This window comes from Danio aesculapii, chromosome 2, assembly GCF_903798145.1.
Source record: "Danio aesculapii chromosome 2, fDanAes4.1, whole genome shotgun sequence".
In the NCBI taxonomy this organism is placed as follows: Eukaryota; Metazoa; Chordata; class Actinopteri; order Cypriniformes; family Danionidae; genus Danio; species Danio aesculapii.
Window position 1 is genome coordinate 23414361 of NC_079436.1, and position 19174 is coordinate 23433534.

General features: G+C 36.5%; 1 protein-coding gene across 3 annotated transcripts; it reads left to right on the forward strand.

Moving 5' to 3' along the window:
• Positions 1-14689, forward strand: slc22a13a (solute carrier family 22 member 13a). 3 transcript variants are annotated; one of them, XM_056475323.1, is made up of 10 exons: positions 1-413; positions 1058-1161; positions 3552-3706; positions 4040-4208; positions 5323-5443; positions 6269-6363; positions 6446-6660; positions 8433-8541; positions 8625-8831; positions 13079-14689. In XM_056475323.1, the coding sequence occupies exons 1-10, from the start codon at positions 39-41 to the stop codon at positions 13278-13280; spliced, it is 1752 nt and encodes a 583-aa protein (XP_056331298.1). In that variant the 5' UTR covers positions 1-38; the 3' UTR covers positions 13281-14689. The 3 variants fall into 3 exon arrangements, with proteins under 3 accessions (XP_056331298.1, XP_056331308.1, XP_056331315.1); XM_056475333.1 differs by having other exon boundaries at positions 14485-14689; XM_056475340.1 differs by lacking the exon at positions 13079-14689 and having other exon boundaries at positions 8629-8773.
• The last annotated feature ends 4485 nt before the right edge of the window (positions 14690-19174 follow it).

Consider the following 19174-nt stretch of genomic DNA (forward strand, 5'->3'; position numbering starts at 1 on the left):
ACTCAAGTTTGCTTCGGTTGTTGCTTAGCTGGACCATCATGGCCAATTTTGGGGAGATTTTAGAAGCTATTGGAGATTTTGGACTCTTTCAAAAGCTTCTGTTGTTTGCTTTGTGCTTTCCAAATCTCATATTGCCTTTTCAGTTATCCAGCCTTGTGTTCAACCATGCAGACACCAACCATCACTGCAACACTGACTGGATCCTTAAGGTTGGTCCCAATCTGACGAAAGAAGAGCAGCTCAACCTGACTCTGCCCAGGCTCTCGGATGGCTCTTTTAATCCTTGTCAAATGTACGTGCCGGTGGATTGGAATCTGTCTGCTATATGGGAATATGGGCTTAATCAAACCACTACTTGTACTGATGGATGGGTGCATAATGATACTATTTATGAGGCAACCATTGTCACTGATGTAAGTACAGTCCTAACAATGCTGTGATATAGCCATCATGAAAAACATACAGTCAAGCTTGAAATTATTATGTTCATACCTATGAACATATGAATAATTTCAGGCTTGACTGGACTGTAGTCACCTGCATATGTACTACAATTTATGTAAAGCAACACTCCAATTATTACTATTACTATTATTTGGAAATGGGCTCATCTTAGAAGTCATCTAGAACTAAAGTATTGAGTTTAACATTTTTGAATCCATTCAGCCAATCTCTGGCTTTGGTGGGGGTTCTTTTAGCTTAGCTTAAATTAGTTTTCATTTTAGTACATGATGTAGCTACAGAAGAGCGTTAAGTAGAAAAATAAAAAAAAAATGTATTTTTGCTAATGGTCTAATCCAATTCAATGATTCATGCTAAGCTAAGCTAAAATGGCTCCTGCCAGACCCAGAGATTGGCTGAATAGATTCAAAAATGGGAAAACTCAACTGTTTAAGTCTAGGGGACGTAAGAAAGGCCTATTTCCAAAAAAGTGAAGTGTTCCTTTAAACTGCCACAATGTACAAATTACCTCACCATGCATTGATTTAGACAATAATATTGATGTTTACATTTGGTAAAACATGCATGAACCCAATGTTTTTGTGGTGTTTTGCAGTTTGACCTTGTTTGTGAAAATGTTAATATATTTCGGGGCGCTCAAACTGTTTTCTTCGCTGGAGTGCTGGTTGGAGCTATACTTTTTGGGCCTTTTTCAGAATCGTAAGTGTTAAAAACAATTATGTACACGTGATTTTAAAAAAAAGGTATGTAGGTTCTGTCATCATTTACTCACCCTCAATATGTCCTAAACATGCATGATTTAGTAGCTAATTCTTAGTAGCGAATTTGTATAATCTCGTTTGTACAATTGAGTATGATTTGCTCATCACCCAGTAGCAGTTTAGGGGTGGGCTTTGAGGGCAAGCATTCTTTTAAAATTTTATGTTTGGTTCAAATTACTCACTTTTCTGCCAATAGACAAAGTATTTACATGTATGACTAACTTTGTTCAGCTGAACTATGGGAAGGATTAATTCAATGGAAGTCAGTGGCGACCTGAAACTGTTTGGTTGCCCACATTACTTAAAATATATTCTTCAGGAGAAAACATAATTCATTTACTTTGAGTGTAAGTGAACAATTGCAGAATTAACATTTTTCTATGTACTGTCTCTTTAGGTTTAAGTTCAGGCTTAATACATAGCAATTACCCAGTTATTCACCGTAAGTAGTATTTACATTTGGAACACAGGACTATATCAGATTTGGTTTAAGGTTAGTTGCTTGTTACCTAGATATTTTCAGTTTACAGTATTCATATACAGTATAAGTATACTCTCTGCCATTGACTTCTGTGTTGTAAAGTGAGATCAAGACACATTTCCAGATTTGCAGATTTTTGTTTTAACCTCTTAAGGCCCTAGGTGTTTTTTTACATGCATTTTTTATTTTTCTTTGCTATTTGGGCTTATTAGAACCTAATTAGAATAAAAACCTAATTATCATCTTTTGATATGATGTACTTTTAGGGAAAAATGTCCATATATGTGGACTCATGGTCCGAATTTACATAAAACACTTTTTCCTGAATTTTTTTATGCATATTTAACATAGAATTTTTTTTTACTTGCTTTGACTATCAGAGAGTAAAAACTATTTTTTTCCCCATTTTGGACAGTTAAAAATAGTTTGTAGTAGTTGTTTGGAACATTTCATATGCTGCAAAACAGTTGCAGGATGACACTGTATGTCTGTAACAAAACATAAAACATTCAAAGTATTTTAAATAGCCACTTAAGAGCTGAAATGTGCTGTCCACATATGTAGACACTCGAGCACTTGGAGGTTAAGATAGGTTTTATGTTATGTGATTTACTTTATATAGTTATAGTTATAGAGTTATATACTGTAAATTAAATTTATGATATAATATTTTACATTATAGCAAGTAATTATAATATATAATCAATACATGAAAAATGTAAATGAACACACTGCATAGTCAAAAACAAAAGTCAAAGCAAAAACTTTATAACTGGATCTTATTACAGTGATTAATATGCTTTAGGCGTATTACTGTATAAATTTGGCAACCATTATAACATGCATTTGTGCGGCTTTTTTTTTTTAAACAACCATATCAGAAGGGCTCAAATTTTGAAAGTGGTTTTCAATTTTGCCTATGAATTGACCACCAGTCAATGCCTCAGGGTCAGACAGTAATCATCTTTAGCTTTGTTAAACGTGATGTAATGTTACAGAATTTATTTTCTTCAAGTTGACTTCATTTTTTGGTGAAAATCAAGTATTAATAAATAGAAAAAGTTCTCTATCTGACATTGAGCTGTCTGCTGTCTACTTTAGTAAGGTACAGGTCAAATGATGGTCAATGCATGTGTGAAATTGAAGCTTTTTTCCCAGTTTGACCCTGATGAATTTTTGCATTGTCATCTTAGAATATGGACATAGGATACATTATCTCTGAGATATTTTGTTGGAAGAAAAGCTGAAAATTAATCATGACAATATGTATACAATCACAGACTTAAGTAATTAATAACTTAAAGGGATAGTTCACACAAAACTGAAAATTATGTCATAATTTTCTCATCCTTAACTTATTCCAAACCTGTTTGATTTTCTGTGTTCTGTTGTACACAAAGGAAGACATACAGAAGCAGCTGGAAACCTATATCCATTGACTTCTATAGTATTTGTTTGTCACACTACGTATGTCAGTGGTTACAGGTTTAACTAGAATTAAAAAAACTCCTAAATGTTTGAAACCACTTGAGGGTGAGTAAATAGTGAGAATTGCTTTGGAAGAACTCTTTAAATCCAAAAATTCAATATATATATATTTTTTTTTGAATTGATCCATTTTATCCTAGCAAAAACAACATTAATACTATCACATTTTTCCTTAATAGAACCTTCACTGTATGTAATGCATGCGTTTTTTAAGGTAACTTAAGGTTCATCTAAAGGTGACATTAAAATTACAGTAAAATTAGGTTACATCATATTTTCAGCAGACAGAAAAAGAAAAATCAAGTCTCTTTCAGTGAAATAATTTTTTTTACCCTCCTATGTTTTTCTATGAACTGAAGGTTTGGCCGTAAACGAGCTACACAGATTCCTATGGTGCTGATGCTCATATTTACAGTGGTGACTGGTCTCTCTCCCAACTTTTACGTGTACCTTGTGTCCCAGTTCATTAATGGCATTGGCCTTGGAGGATTTCGGATCAACAGTATTATCCTTGGTATGACACAAAAAAGATTTTTTGAATTCATCATTTATGTTGGCTTAATTACTGTAAAATATGAAATATAAGGGCCACAGAACAAGTTATCATTTAATTTTTAATATAATCTAAAAAAAGCTGATTAAATAAGCTTTCCATTGATGCATTATTTGTTTAGCCTATTTGAAGTCTGGAATCTGAGGGTTCAAAAATCCTGGGAATAACATACCTAATGTCCTGACTGACCAATCAGAATCAAGCATTTTAGACAGCTGTTTAATAAGAAACTGAAACACATAGAATGGCTTTGTTTTCATACTGTCATGGTTTTGTCATTTATATTCTCTGCAGCCTGCGAGTGGATTGGAGTCGCTCAGAGATCATATGCAGCATGTCTCAGTCAGGTCCTGGCCGCTTTAGGACAGGTCATGTTTCTTGCTGTTGTGTATTTTGTCAGGGACTGGAGGTTGGACCAGTTCATAATGGCTGGTCCGATTGCAACTGTGGTCATCTACATATGGTATGTTTGTCAATGTTTTATTGTTTTAAATGTCTTCATTTAACATTATCATTTTACGATTGAACTCATAAGTGAGTTACATAATTTTTTTGTAATTCAGTTTTTATTTCCTAAAATGAAAATATACAACTTTTAACAACTATTGCCCCATATATATCTCCCATTCTCCCATGGTTAAATGCACATCAGAAAACTGTAGTTTAGACCAAACTATTAGATAAATTACATTACATTTGACATTCGTAGAATCAGATGAGGGCTAAGTGTCCAAGATTTCTTTGATGTTGCCTATATAGATTTTCCACACCGTCAGAATGTCCAATTTAGGATGGTTGATCCGTGCTGATGACAGTTCCAGATACAGTATTTTCAATAGTGAGTTTAACCAGTGCTTAACAAAGAGATTATGAAGGGGTTTCCACCTCTGTACCAACTTCTTCTTCGTAGCAGTTGAAGCAGCTAACCAGAATTTATGGACCTTTTGCATTTAAGGGAAAATGAGAGTTATCATTCAATATTAACAATACAGGATCTTTTGGGAAACAAATTTTTGTACCTTTAAATAAAATGTCCAGCACAGAATCCCAAAGTTTTTGCATATCCGGACATTCCCTCATCATGTGTAAAAAGGTATCTGGATGCTGTGGTTCATAGAACTTACAATAAGGATGTCGATATAAACCTATAGGTATGGTATGTCGTATGTGCCCTGTAAATAGTTTTTAAGTGAAAAAAACTGATGATTAAGGTTTGTGGAAGCGTGGAATGTATTATCCCACACAGTTTCTCAATTGATAGTTGCATTGGATAGAGACAGATCAGATAGTCATAGTCTTTCTTTTGAGAAATTATGTATATTATATTAGAAAGACAGCTAGTAAGAATAGGAGAAATATTCCTTTCTTGGAGCTTTATCTCCATTTCACAGTTGGATGGGTATCAAGATCCATACCCCATGGTGTCTTATGAGCCTTTAGTGCTGCCCTTATTTTAAAATATATAAATAGAGTGTTGGGGGATATATTAAATTGGTTAACCAGCTCTAATCTAGGATTGATTTTTCTCCATTTATATCTTTTATGAGTTAAGTAATTTGATATATACACCAATACAGGTTTCTACCAGAGTCTGCCAGATGGCTTCTTGACCGTGGACGAAATAAAGATGCGAAAAAACTCATTCAGAAGGCAGCGGCGGTCAACAAACGTGCAGTTCCTGAATCATTAGTGGAGGAGGTTGAGATATGTTTTTATTAATTAACCTTTTAATGTTGTGGGTTTTTTAGATTGTTACATTTATGAAAGTTAATACTCTGCTGGTTCCCTCAAGGTTTTTTATGGATTCTTATAATAGGGTTTTGAAATTACTGAGTGAGAGAAGCTCTGTGGTAAAGAGAACTTGACTAAACGACAATGCTTTATTCTACTGAATAAATTAAACACACACCCATGGTTTAATTCGTTTGGATTAACAGACATTCGTTTTTTGTTCATCAGCCACTGTAGTTGATGGTTTAAAAAGTTACTAGCCACTTTTACTGGCCAGAATAATTTAGTTGGAATTACATGCTTGTGATACTAGTGTCAAATAAAAATATTATATGTATAATTTTCATGACTGATAAAAATAAAGCTCATAGCTAAACATAATTCTCACTCAGTTTTCCCCATGAAAATAAATGATTTGTAGTTCAATCTTATTTAAAATTATATTTATTAGAAATTTCCTAAATTGGAAGAGTATTTTTTTTGTAAGATTTTAATGTGCATAAGTTTAACACTATTTATTGCGCAGTGAAGACTATGCAGAGTTAGTGTACATTTGGGTTTCTGTACCTGAAATTTCTTCTAAATGCCATTAGATTTCCTAAAAAAACCATCAAACTGTTTCATGTAAACTTTTAATATTTTTGCCTGATAAATGTTTTTTTTTTTTTTACATCATTTAAACTTTGGTGAATTAGGGTCAAATTTAGTCACAACATAAATATCATATGCAAATTTATTTATTACATGTGTCCTAAATAACATAGAGAACATTTTTTTTTTGTGATATCTTAGGTCCTAAAAGAAAAGCCTGTTGAAAAAGGAGGTATAAAAATTCTTTTTAGATCCCGTGTGCTCAGGAAATATTTCTTAGCCATCACCTTTGCATGGTAAGATACTCTTAAACAATTGATCACATTTTTTTAACTTGTGTTTTCTCTTTTTGAACATAAATGTGTTGTCAATCGCCAGGTGTGCTTTAAATCTAGCCTACTACAGCATGTCTCTGAACGTGGGGAAGTTTGGTCTTGATATTTTTCTCACTCAGCTGATATTCGGCTTGTCTGAGATCCCCGTTCACTTCCTCTGCATGTGGTCTCTGGAGGTGGTTGGCAGGAAGCCGTCTCTGATCTTCTCTCTCGTGTTGGGAGGGTCTCTCTGTCTCCTGACTGTCGCAGTTCCTCAAAGTAAAAACATTTCCTTATTCTGACACTCTATCCACATTTTTTCCAATGCCCCATGATGCTTTGCGTCAGTTATTGGAGTAACCTCTGTTAAACTGTAAACAATCAGGGAAGTGTTTATAAAAACTATTCTTCTCACTGTTTAACCATTGAATATTTAAATAAAACTTAGTAAATTACTTTTAGTGGGCCGTGAATAACCGATACTCCATACAAATCTTTCTAGAGAAATATTTTGGGTATTATATATTACTGCACTGATATGCTTGTGACACCAGTGTCACATAAAAGTATTAAACGTAACATTTTCATGACGGATGAAAATAAACTCAAAGCTAAACATTATTCTCATAATTTCCCCATGAAAATAAATGATATGCAGTTCCTTTTTAAATTAATTTTAAATGGAAATTTCCCAAACCGGAAGAACAATCCCCACATGAAAAAATACTATAGTAGATTATAGTGAATAATGCTGTGATTTTGAACCATACTATAGTAAAGCACATTAATTAATCTGTTGTGGTATTCTACAGTAGATATACACTACCTGACAAAAGTCTTCGATCCCAGTTGTAAGAGGACAAAATATTAATTTGACCTCTAGTGGATCATTTGGAAAAGTAGCAGAAGGTCGTCATCTGTTGAACTGCATCCCAATCATCACAAATACTGCAGAAGATCTATTGGAATCCACATGGACCCAAGATTCTCACATAATTCAGTCAAGTTTGGTAAAGGAAAAATCATGGTTTAGGGTTACATTCAGTATGGGGCCGTGCAAGATATCCGCAGAGTGGATGGCAACATCAACAGCCTGAGGAATTAAGACATTTGTTCTGCCCATTACATTACTAACCACAGGAGAGGGCAAATTCTTCAGCAGGATAGCGCTCCTTCTCATACTTCAGCCTCCACATCAAAGTTCCTAAAAGCAACGAAGATCAAGGTGCTCCAGGATTGGCCAGCCCAGTCACCAGACATGAACATTATTGAGCATGTATGGGGTAAGATGAAGGAGAAGGCATTGAAAACGAATCCAAAGAATCTTTATGAACTCTGTTAGTCCTGCAAGAATGCTTTCTTTGCCATTCCTGATGACTTTATTAATAAGTTATTGCAGAGATGTATGGATGCAGTCCTAAGCTCATGGGAGTCATACATATTATTAAATCTTTTTCCACTGCACCATGACTTTATATTCTATACTGTACATTATTTCTGTTAAGTAACAAGACTTTTCTCTAAGCAAAGTCAGACCTTACCTGTTCTAATTAAATAATTTAAAATCAAGGCATGATCATATTTTATTTTGGTAAAATAAGTGTAATCCTTTCATATAAGCCACTTCTGATGCCAAATGATCAACTAGAAGTCCAGTTATTATTTATTATTCCTAAAACTTGGATAGGCGAGAGGAATTTTGTCAGGTACTGTATGGTAATACAACAACTATAGTAATATAAACAAATCACCCAATACTGTACTAAGTTTTCTACATCAGTGTGGTATGTTATACTATACACCACGGTTTACTACAGTATTTATTAGTTTTATCAGTTCACTATAGTTAATATAGTTAACTTGCAAATGTGATATTACAATAAAAATATAATACACTTTACTAAACTATAGTTCAAACATTATAGTATTTACTATAAATTGTTATTGTATTTTTCATGTGGTTCCATCATTTGAAATGCAGTCATCATGTGCATGAAAATGTGATTGAAACACAACCTATTATCACTAAACTATGTGATCCTCTTTTTAAGATAGCTCTATCGCCATCGCTGTTCTTGCCACATGTGGAAGGTTCCTTATGAACGCAGCAGGCAGTGTTTGCAATGTTTATTTTCAAGAACTGTTCCCCACGTCTATTCGGTAGGCATGGATGTGTGTTTCTTCTACTTTTTTTAAAATTAATTTTACAATAGTTGTGTATTAATTCGCTTGCTGGTTTCCAGTCAGACAGCCACAGGTCTGGGCTCCACTGCTGCACGAGCCGCGAGTATGCTGTCTCCTGTGGTGAACATGTTGGAAATGTTCCACTTCTCTATCCCCATGGTGGTGATCTCCAGCCTGGCATTAGCAAGTGGGGCAACGGCCTTCCTGCTGCCTGAGACCAGACGCACTGAACTGCCTGCTTCCACTGAGGAGGCAGAGGGCAAGAGGTACATGTGCTGTTTTTACTGAATATTTCCATGCATTTGCTGATTAAAGGAACACTCCACTTTTTTGGGAAAACTCATTTTACAGGTCCTCTAAAGTTAAACAGTTGAGTTTTACCATTTTTTGATCCATGGTCCCTTTTCACATTTCCGGATCTCTCAGTAACAGATGTCATCATAGTTGGGTAAACTTAGAGCACAGTGAATCAGAGAATACAGCAAATGATATTTTACAATCCTGTTTGCTGAAATAATAAAAGGAAAATCTCCCTGATGGTGTTACCAAGACTTTCAGAAAAAGGAAAAAATAGTGTGAGACTGAGGACGGCAGCCAGAGGAGAGAATAACGTCAAATTTACTCTCAGTCCCAGAGATGCTGGATTAGAAACATCTCACATAATCTGCGATTCCGTTTTCTTTTTGTAATTTGATGCAAAGATGATATAATACATTCATAAATGCATATAAATGTTCATAATTCTTTTAAAATAATCAAAATATTATAAACTTTCAAGAATTTAAGATTATGATGACCGTTAAACGAGTCATAACAGTCTTGTAAAAAGGGTTCATTCACATTTAGCTTAGCTTAGCATAAATCAATGAATCAGATTAGTCCATTACCTTCCTCGATTAATTCAAAGCTAGGTAACTACAGTAGGTAACAGTGCTGTGTAAATCATTGCACCCGTTCCAGCCATGGCATGGTAGCAAAGTTCCTTGATTATTACGTCAAAATGAGAGAATAGTTCCAAGCCATATCAACCTAGAAAATATCAATTTATCATTTTCTGTCTGCCTTAGTAAACAATGTAAGTACAGAAATCAGTCAAGCTTTTATTAGGACAATTATGTAAACTTTTTTTGCATGAGATGTTAATGGTCTAATCCACTGTTCCTTTGTGATTTTTGCAGTTCTTATAAGTTTTAAGTCTTTTTCTTAAAAGTTGTACATTAAAGGTGCAGTAGGTAATCTGCCAGAATGCTTGCATTAGCATATTAGCTTGGAAATTTTACGACACTCCCCTGCCGTCCAAAGCCACACCTCCTTAAGTCATGAACATGCACTGATTAGATATAACACTAGATCATGTCATTCACAGTTAGAAAACTCTTTGGAGACACGCACTTTATCAAGCGTAGTTGTTGACAGGCCAGCGGGTGCAGGACTCATATTTCCCCAAAACTGTGCCACAGGCTGTCATTGTACAAAAATTAACGAATGTGTGAATATAAATCAAACTTCACCTCAGTTTACATTTACATTTACATTTAGTCATTTAGCAGACGCTTTTATCCAAAGCGACTTACAAATGAGGACAAGGAAGCAATTCACACAACTATAAGAGCAGCAGTGAACAAGTGCTATAGACAAGTTTCAGGTGTGTAAAGTCTAAGAAGCAAAGCATTAGTAAAAAAAATTTTTTTTTCTTTTTCTTTTTTTTTTTTTTTTGAGAGAGAGAGAGAGAGAGGGCACAGTTAGTGGTATAGCCAGAGAGGCAGTTGCAGATTAGGAAGGAAAGTGGAGACTAAACAGTTGCGTTTTTAGTCGTTTCTTGAAGACAGCAAGTGACTCTGCTGTTCTGATGTAGTTAGGGAGTTCATTCCACCAACTGGGCAGATTGAATGTGAGAGTTCGGGAAAGTGATTTCTTCCCTCTTTGGGATGGAACAACGAGGCGACGTTCATTCACAGAACGCAAGTTTCTGGAGGGCACATATATCTGCAGAAGTGAGAGCAGATATGAAGGAGCCAAGCTAGAGGTCACTTTGTAAGCAAACATCAGAGCTTTGAATTTGATGCGGGCAGCAACTGGCAGCCAGTGCAAACGGGTGAGTAGCGGAGTGACATGTGCTCTTTTGGGTTCATCAAAGACCACTCGTGCTGCAGCGTTCTGAAGCAGCTGAAGAGGTTTGATAGAACTAGCTGGTAGCCCGGCTAGCAGAGAGTTGCAATAGTCCAGTTTGGAGAGAACAAGAGCTTGAACAATGAGTTGAGCTGTATGTTCAGATAGGAAGGGTCGGACCTTTCTGATGTTATAGAGTGCGAATCTGCAAGATCGAGCAGTTCTAGAAATGTGGTCAGAGAAGTTCAGTTGGTCATCAATTGTTACTCCAAGGCTTTTTACCATTTTGGATGCAGTGATGGTTGCTCCGTCCATCTGGATTGAAAAGTTATGGTGAAGAGTCGGGTTGGCAGAAACTTCAAGCATTTCCGTTTTCGTGAGGTTAAGCTGGAGATGATGATCTTTCATCCAGTGTGAAATGTCTGACAGGCAGGCTGAAATGCGAGCTGGAACCGAGAGATCGTCAGGGTGAAAAGAGAGGTATAGCTGGGTGTCATCAGCATAGCAGTGGTAGGAAAAACCATGTTTCTGAATGACTGTTCCTAAAGATGCCGTGTAGATAGAGAAGAGAAGTGGCCCAAGAACAGAGCCCTGAGGTACCCCAGTGTTTAGATGCTGTAGGTTGGACACTTCTCCCCTCCACGACACCCTGAATGACCTGTCCGAGAGGTAGGAACTGAACCATTGAATAACAGTGCCTGCGACGCCCAGTGACTCAAGCGTAGATAGCAGGATCTGGTGGTTTACAGTGTCAAAAGCAGCTGATAAATCCAGCAAGATGAGGACAGATGATTTAGAGTCTGCTTTAGCCAGTCTGAGATCCTCCACGACCGAGAGCAGGGCAGTCTCAGTTGAGTGGCCTTTCTTAAAGCCAGATTGCTTGTTGTCCATGAGGTTGTTTTGAGTAAGAAAGTCTAGGACTTGATTGAACACTACTTTCTCCAAAATCTTGGCCATGAATGGAAGCAGGGATACCGGTCGGTAGTTTTCAAGTAGCGTTTGATCCAGGTTGGGTTTCTTTAGCAGTGGGGTTAGCCTGCTTAAATGAAGTAGGCAATAGACCAGAGTCAATAGATGTGTTAATTATGTCAGTGTTGGTATGACTGCAGGAGAAATAGCTTGCAAGATATGAGAGGGAATGGGATCAAGCGGACAGGTGGTTGCATGGCTTGATAGCACGAGATTGGACACCTCAGACTCAGAGAGCAGGGAAAAAGAGGTGAGTGTGTGTGGTGTTGGTGGTGTATCTTGCGTTAAGCTGGTTAGAAGAGCACATTTACATATGTTTTATTAAACTAAATAAAAATCAGATCAGAATAAAGCAGTGCTAAAAACAGAAATATCCTGTCATCTTTTTACACTACACTTACGTTTACGTTACCAACCCTACTGAAAAAAAACAGCTTAAACCAGCCTAGGCTGGTTGGCTGGTTTTAGCTGGTCGACCAGCCTGGTTTTAGAGGGGTTTTGGCCACTTCCAGGCTGGTTTCCAACTATTTCCAGCCTGGTCTTAGCTGGTCAGGCTGGAAAATAACCAGCTAAATCCAGCTTGACCAGCTATGTCCAGCTTAAACCAGGCTGGTCAAGCTGGTTTTAGCTGGATTTAGCTGGTCATTTTCCAGCCTGACCAGCTAAAACCAGCCTGGAAATGGCCAAAACCTCTCTAAAACCAGGCTGGTCAACCAGCTAAAACCAGCCAACCAGCCTAGGCTGGTTTAAGCTGGATTTTTCAGCAGGGCAACGAGTGACTTTTCGTTTTCAATTGTGCTTGTTGATCCTCGTACATCAGCTCCATTTACACTTGAACAACTAAACGAATGCTCAGGTCTATTTAACAGAGTATATTATTGATGCTGTAAAAGGTACTCCACGAACTTGAAAATAGCCAATCTTTTGCTGGACATTTTCAGTGGCTGAACAATACATACAAACCCATTCATAAACAAGAACACAATCTACATAAGCTTTGCATGGCTAAAATAGTTTTAAAACATACCTGTCTAAAAGAAATACTTCGGGGTGTCACATTGCCCTCCAGCGTGCAAAAGTAATTCCGATATTAATTCAGGGTTTAGAAAAGTTTAGATTCTGCATTTTTGGCTCTTTAAGACCCTTCAAAACTTAGGGCTTCTGGTAGTACCTAGAATAGCAAAGTCGAGTAAAGGAGGTCAAGCCTTCTCATTTATAGCTCCTAAACTCTGGAATAGCCTTCCTGATAACGTCCGAGGCTCAGACACACTCTCCCAATTCAAAACTAGATTAAAGACCTATCTGTCTAGTAAAGCATACACTCAGTGCACCACTTAGTGGGCTTCCACACAGGTTTCTTCACCTTGTTTATATACACTATGAACAGCAGCTACGCTAATTATTGTCTATATTCTCCATTTCCACCTGGGGATAGTCTTCCCGAGGCCCTCAGACTATGCAGAGTCACTGATTCGATCCAAGACCAGCAACGAGATGATCCCAAGGTTTCCATATCCTGGACCAGGCCGCAGCTACTGTGGTGGTCATGGAGGAGTGGAGAACATGAGACTGATTCCTGTGATGCTCCAGAGACAGACGAGTCTTCGCTGAGGCCAGCTTCCAGCCTCCGCCGCTGAGACTGCAGCTCTGCACAAGACGTTTGGCCAGCGGAGAAATTAAAATGGTTGTGCCCGACTGAGCCTGGTTTCTCTCAAGGTTTTTTTTCTTCACTTTCGCCAATTAGTGAAGGTTTTTTCCCTCTCCGCTGTCGCCACTAGCTTGCATGGTTTGGGATCTGTAGAGCTGCGCATCGTTGGATTTGCTCTTCGGTATTTGGACTCTCAGTAGTGATTATTAACCACACTGAACTGAGCTAAACTGAACTGAACTACACTGTTCCTATTTACTATGACCTTTTATGTGAAGCTGCTTTGACACAATCTACATTGTATAAGCGCTATACAAATAAAGGTGAATTGAATTGAATTGAATTAGCAGAAGCCCTTTCAGAAACAATCTTTCTTTTTCATGCATACAAGGCCACGTTGGTCGTTCAAAAAGAAGTTCAGGTTGATGCAGAGTTTGCCTGATGACTTCTCTCTGTCAGCAGTAGATCTGTATGTTTCACGTGTGCGTGCGAGTGACGTACTGTATCTGTTTGCTTAAAGAGACTCCACAGAAAATCAAATTTAAATTTGTTGACAGACAGTTTGAGATACCTGTCATAATTAAGTTATTTGTTGGTCCGACAACATTTAATTGGATGAACATTTTTTTGTTTTATGCCCTATCCAGAATATATAAATACATATAAGTACATTTAGATCATTTACTTTAATCATTACTATTGGAATCTGAAGAGACTTTCAACCAGCACAACAAATGTTTCTGATGACAATCACCTACTGCACCTACTCACATCAAAGACCATAACAATAAAAATGTAGTTCTAAAAATAAAAGATTAAACCAAACTATAACAGTAAAACTGGAACATCATGTAAGGAACATCATGTAAGGAATCACATTTACTGTAGGGACTAAAAATGATAAAACTTTTTATGCACTTTGGCTATTCATTTACATGACAACAGCATTATAGGGACAAGAAACAAGATGTAAAAAAAAACCTCATTATTATGTCTGTCTAAACTGCAAAATTGCTTTTGTGTAATAGTGACAACATGCGCATGTGTATTATTTAGAGTGTTCATTCAGCGTTATCTTGTGCACTAATATTGTTATCATTCTTAAAGTCTTTTGTTAACTATTTCAAAAAGCAAACATTTAGTTATCTTTTACCAAGTTAAAGTAACACATTATCCCCTCTATTTTCCCACAGGAAACCGAGAATGACTAGTCCTGCAACTAGGGATCGTGAAGACACCAAAGTAACCAAGTTATAACATCTTCTTGAAAAAAATGGCAGTTATTTGTTTTCGATTTAAGATTTTACAGTCACGAGTGCTGCAGTGTATTTGCCATTCATCAACACATGTAACATTTGTAGATTTGGTGTTTTGTAAATATGTAAAATAATATGCAATAAACATGATGTCAATTATTGTTTTCTTTATTATGACCCACAATTACTCTTTTAATTACATGGTTGTCTTTGTATTTCTTCTTTCATTTTCATTAACATGATTATATAAAACATACATAGATTATAAGGTGAATATAGATAAATCTGTGTATTTTTCCTTTTCAAAACTAGTCACATTAGTCATAAAAAAAGTGTGATTAGTTTGATGTGACACTGCAATGCAAAACCAGTCATAAGTGTCAATTTTTGGAAAGTAAGATTTATACATCACATGAAAGCAATAAACATAGACCGAAAATAGGTTTTAAAAAAATAAACCTACACTTTGTTCGTACTTTGTGACAGGACAAAGTTTGGTCGAGATAAAACAGTTTGAAATCTGGATTCTGAGGCTTCAGAATAATAAAAACCTTGAGAAAATCACCTTTAAAGTTGTCTAAATGAAATGCTTAGCCATGCACATTACAAATTAAAAATTGAGCTGTGATATATTTACAGTAGAATTTTTTTTAAATGTCTTTATGAAACAGGATCTTTTTAGTGTAATGATGTTTGGCATAAAATAAAAATCCTAAATACCATTTTGACACATACAATGTATTTTTGTCTATTTCCTAAAATGTACCCTTGCACCAGGGTCAAATATAATCTGATTGAACTAAACATCTTGTGTATAATCAGAATTTTATATAAATTTTTGAAGTAATAGCACATAAAACTTAGATATTCATATCTAAAAATGTATAGATGAATACTTTAACTTGAATATACATTGATGAATGAATCAAATGGCCATGATAAAATGTGTAATTTGCACAGAATAGTACAACAAAGGCAAATCAATATTCCTGTAATTTAACTGTAAGATTTCAATATTTCTCATTACCCCAGAAAGTCAGACATCCAGTCATTTTCAGGCTTTTGTGGCAGTGGAGTGTTTGTGTGATCCTGTGCTGCTTCTGGAGACGTGGCAGGAATGGATGAGAATATGTCATCTGGAAACAAGCTGCTCGATATTGTCTCTGCACCCTCAATCCCAGTGAAAACATCAAATGGATCTGCAGCTTTTTGAACAGTTTCCACACTGAATACATTTGTGCTTGCAGTGTCGGTAACATTTGTAAAGATGTCATTAGCGAATGGATCGGCACTGAGCACGGCTGTGGATGAATCTGGATCAGAGCTGAAGAAATCAAATGCCTCCGGTTGAGACGACTGGATTACTCCATGGTCAGAAAGATTTTGATCAAGCATATTTGATGCTGACAGATTGCTTTTACTATCAAACACATTAGTAACCTCACTTTGAGTGAGGTTTTCCTCATCAGGGTCGGAGCTTTTCTCTTCGAGGGCATTTGAAGATGCTGAAAGTGTTGATGGTTCACCTTCAGAAGTTATCAAGTCAAAAAGTCCACTGGGTGCCAGTTGAGCATCTGTAGTTACCTCAAAAGGGCTTTGACTATGACTCTCGTTGGTTGTCATTATATCAAAGATATCACTTGTGGATGTTTGATCTGAGACTGTAAGCATGTTTTCTCCTCCAAAAATGTCCATTGCTTGGATTGGTGGATTGTTTATACCAAATGGATCATCAGCGGTTTTCTTTTTACTGCCTTCAGTCATTGTGTCTGCAAAATCATAAAAGTTCACCTCAGAGTTTGGCTCTGATACATCAAATATATCTAGGGTATTTTCATTCACAGATGGTTGTAGTATTGAATCTTCATTTTGACTTTCAAATGGGTCTCCTTGATTAAAAGAGCTCCCTATATCAACTGATGCTGTTTCAACATTCACTATGTCTGCAAATGTGCCAGTGTTTGTGCAATCAGGTGAGTCTGAATCTGCAAAAGCCATGATATCTGTGTTATGGTTTGTAGCTTGAGATGTAAATGGATCTGATGTATTAGGAAAACCAGGTTGATCTTTATTTTCAGGCAATGAAGAGTTCAGGTTCTCCTCGAGAACTGTTGATGAACTATCTGAAGAGAAAATGTCTAGATGAATGCTCTCCTGTGAGGAATCAATCTCCACAAAAACACCAGGCTCGAGCTCTTCAGTCGGACCAAGGTTGAATGATGATGCTGGCTCTTCGACAGAGCTTCCTTGAGGCAATAAAATGGCATTTTTGCAGCTCTCAGTTGGATTCAATCCTTCAGGAGCATCACCTAATACATTTTGTGTTTGTTTTGTAGATTCCTCAGGTGTACTTTGAGAGGTGGTTTCAATTAGAGAAATAGAAACATGGTCTTCTAATCCTGATTTTTGATTGTTTTTCCCTCCAATTTTCTCTGGCTCCTTCTCACACGATTTGGTTTCTGGTGCTTTCTTAATTTCTGATTCTGTTTCAGTGGCTGAGAATAGTCTGCTCAGTAGATTTCTAGGTTTGACATCAGTTCTTTTACTTTCTGTTTTTGCCTCACTTTTGTTCTCTTTCTTACTTGAACCAACTGGGAAGAGTTTGGAAAGAGGGCTTTTACCTTTAGACCAAGACCCTTTATTCCCTTTATCTGAGGCCTTTCTGTCAGTTACCTTTTTGCTGCTTTTATCATCAGGTTTTGAAGGCTTATTCAACAAATCAAGGTTTTTTGATTCATGTTGAATCTCTAAGGATTCTTCATTATTGGATGATACTACATTGGCATTAGTCTCAATAAGCACCTCATCCTTCATCTCTGCAATCTGTGCACATGATTCACCACTTGATTCCAATTCTGTCAAATCGTTTACCTGCAGTTCATCAAGATTTGGGATTGTTTTCATCTCATTGGCATCATCAGACACAGACACAACACTTTCCTGCATTTCTGCAGCCTGAAGAAAAGGATCTTGCATTTGTCCATCTGTGGATTTAGGATGTTTGACAGAATCACTGCTGTGTGAATTTTGCATTGTGTCAATTAAAGATTCCTCAGATGATTCCTCCATTTCTGTTTCTGATTTAAACATAGTCATATCTGCTGTCATTACAATGGCAGGTTCAACAACAGCCTCAGTAGACCTTTCAGCTTCTTCTGTACTGAACTCTGTGTTGTTTTCCTCATCTGTATTTAAAGTTGAGGCAAACCGAACAGCCTTCTTTATTTTTGTTGGGTTATTAAGATTTCTATATTCAGCCAATCCATGTCCTTTCACAGAATCGTGTTTTCTTGATACTGTCTCTTCATTTGAAACTTTGTTTTGCACTCCAGATATATTTCCCGCCTTATGTGCTGGTTTTGTATAAACAGGCTCTTTATGGAGTGTTTTAACTCCACCTTTTGTTTTATAAGTCTTCTCATAAACCCGAGTTGACATCTGAACCGATTTATCCACCTCATCCAGCCTAGAATTAAACCTTTTCTTTTCAAGAGCATTTCTGGAGTTTCTTGCAGAAGAAAAATCATGATTCGACCAATCTGTTGCCCGTTTTGAGGCTGACGAAGAACTTTGCGAAAGAGGGCTGTGTCTGGTCTTCTTGTTTTCTGGTGGCCAGCTGATTCTAAGCTTGGTGCTATTTTCATTACTGCTGAATTGATCATCTCTGTGTCTCTGGTGTGGAGATGAAATGCCATCAACACATGTAGGCTCTGATTTACGAGCTGAACTGAACTTGTTAATAAGTTCTGGCTCCTCTGTTTTAACAAGCCAGCGGTCTTTGTGTTGTCGGTGGCCGAAACCCTCATCATAGTTGCCCTTTTTCTTAAACAGCTGTTGGTAATGTGATGAGCAGTAGAATTCTCCATAAAGAGCAGAGCAATTGTGAATGCTGTAACGGATAACAGTACACCAGTGAGGATTCAAAGTTAAAGTATGTATTGACATTTTAGAATTCCAGGGAATCAAGTGTAAAGATTCTTTTTTTAATTTAATTCATATCAAATCAATTCAAAAGTCAATATTATTTGATTTCATTGGTTGAAGTTGATCAGATAATTTAACATAATTTCATGCATGTTGGCATTAGCTTGCTGATAAAAAAGAAAACCTCAAAGAATTTGTAATGGTTTTAATTGGAACTGTAAAGGTGCCTTTAATTTGTTACCTTCTATTGGTGGCATGTTAAAACCATTAAATCCAAATTCAATTGGTCCAATATTACTCTAGAAATCAATAAAATGTACTGCTAAAAGTTGATTCATTTTAATAGTTAATGTGATTTGTATTGGAAACCATTGGAATCCAACAACCTTTTTTACCAGCATGGTTTGATTCACAGGTGTGTAAAATCATCCAGTATTTCATTACTGATTTATATTATTAATATATCTTGAAAATTTATTTACAAATTTCACAATGGATGATTGCAACCTCTCTCACCTTAGCTTTTTATTACAGTATTTGCAGCAGAAACAGTTCATATGTAGGATTAGCTTATCTGCCACCATTTTCTCCATTGGGTAAACTGGCATCAGGCAGGCAGAGCACATCTCTTTAGCAGGTGACAGAAACTATGATGACAATGTAAACATATATGGAATATGAGTTTATGTATGATAGACACAAC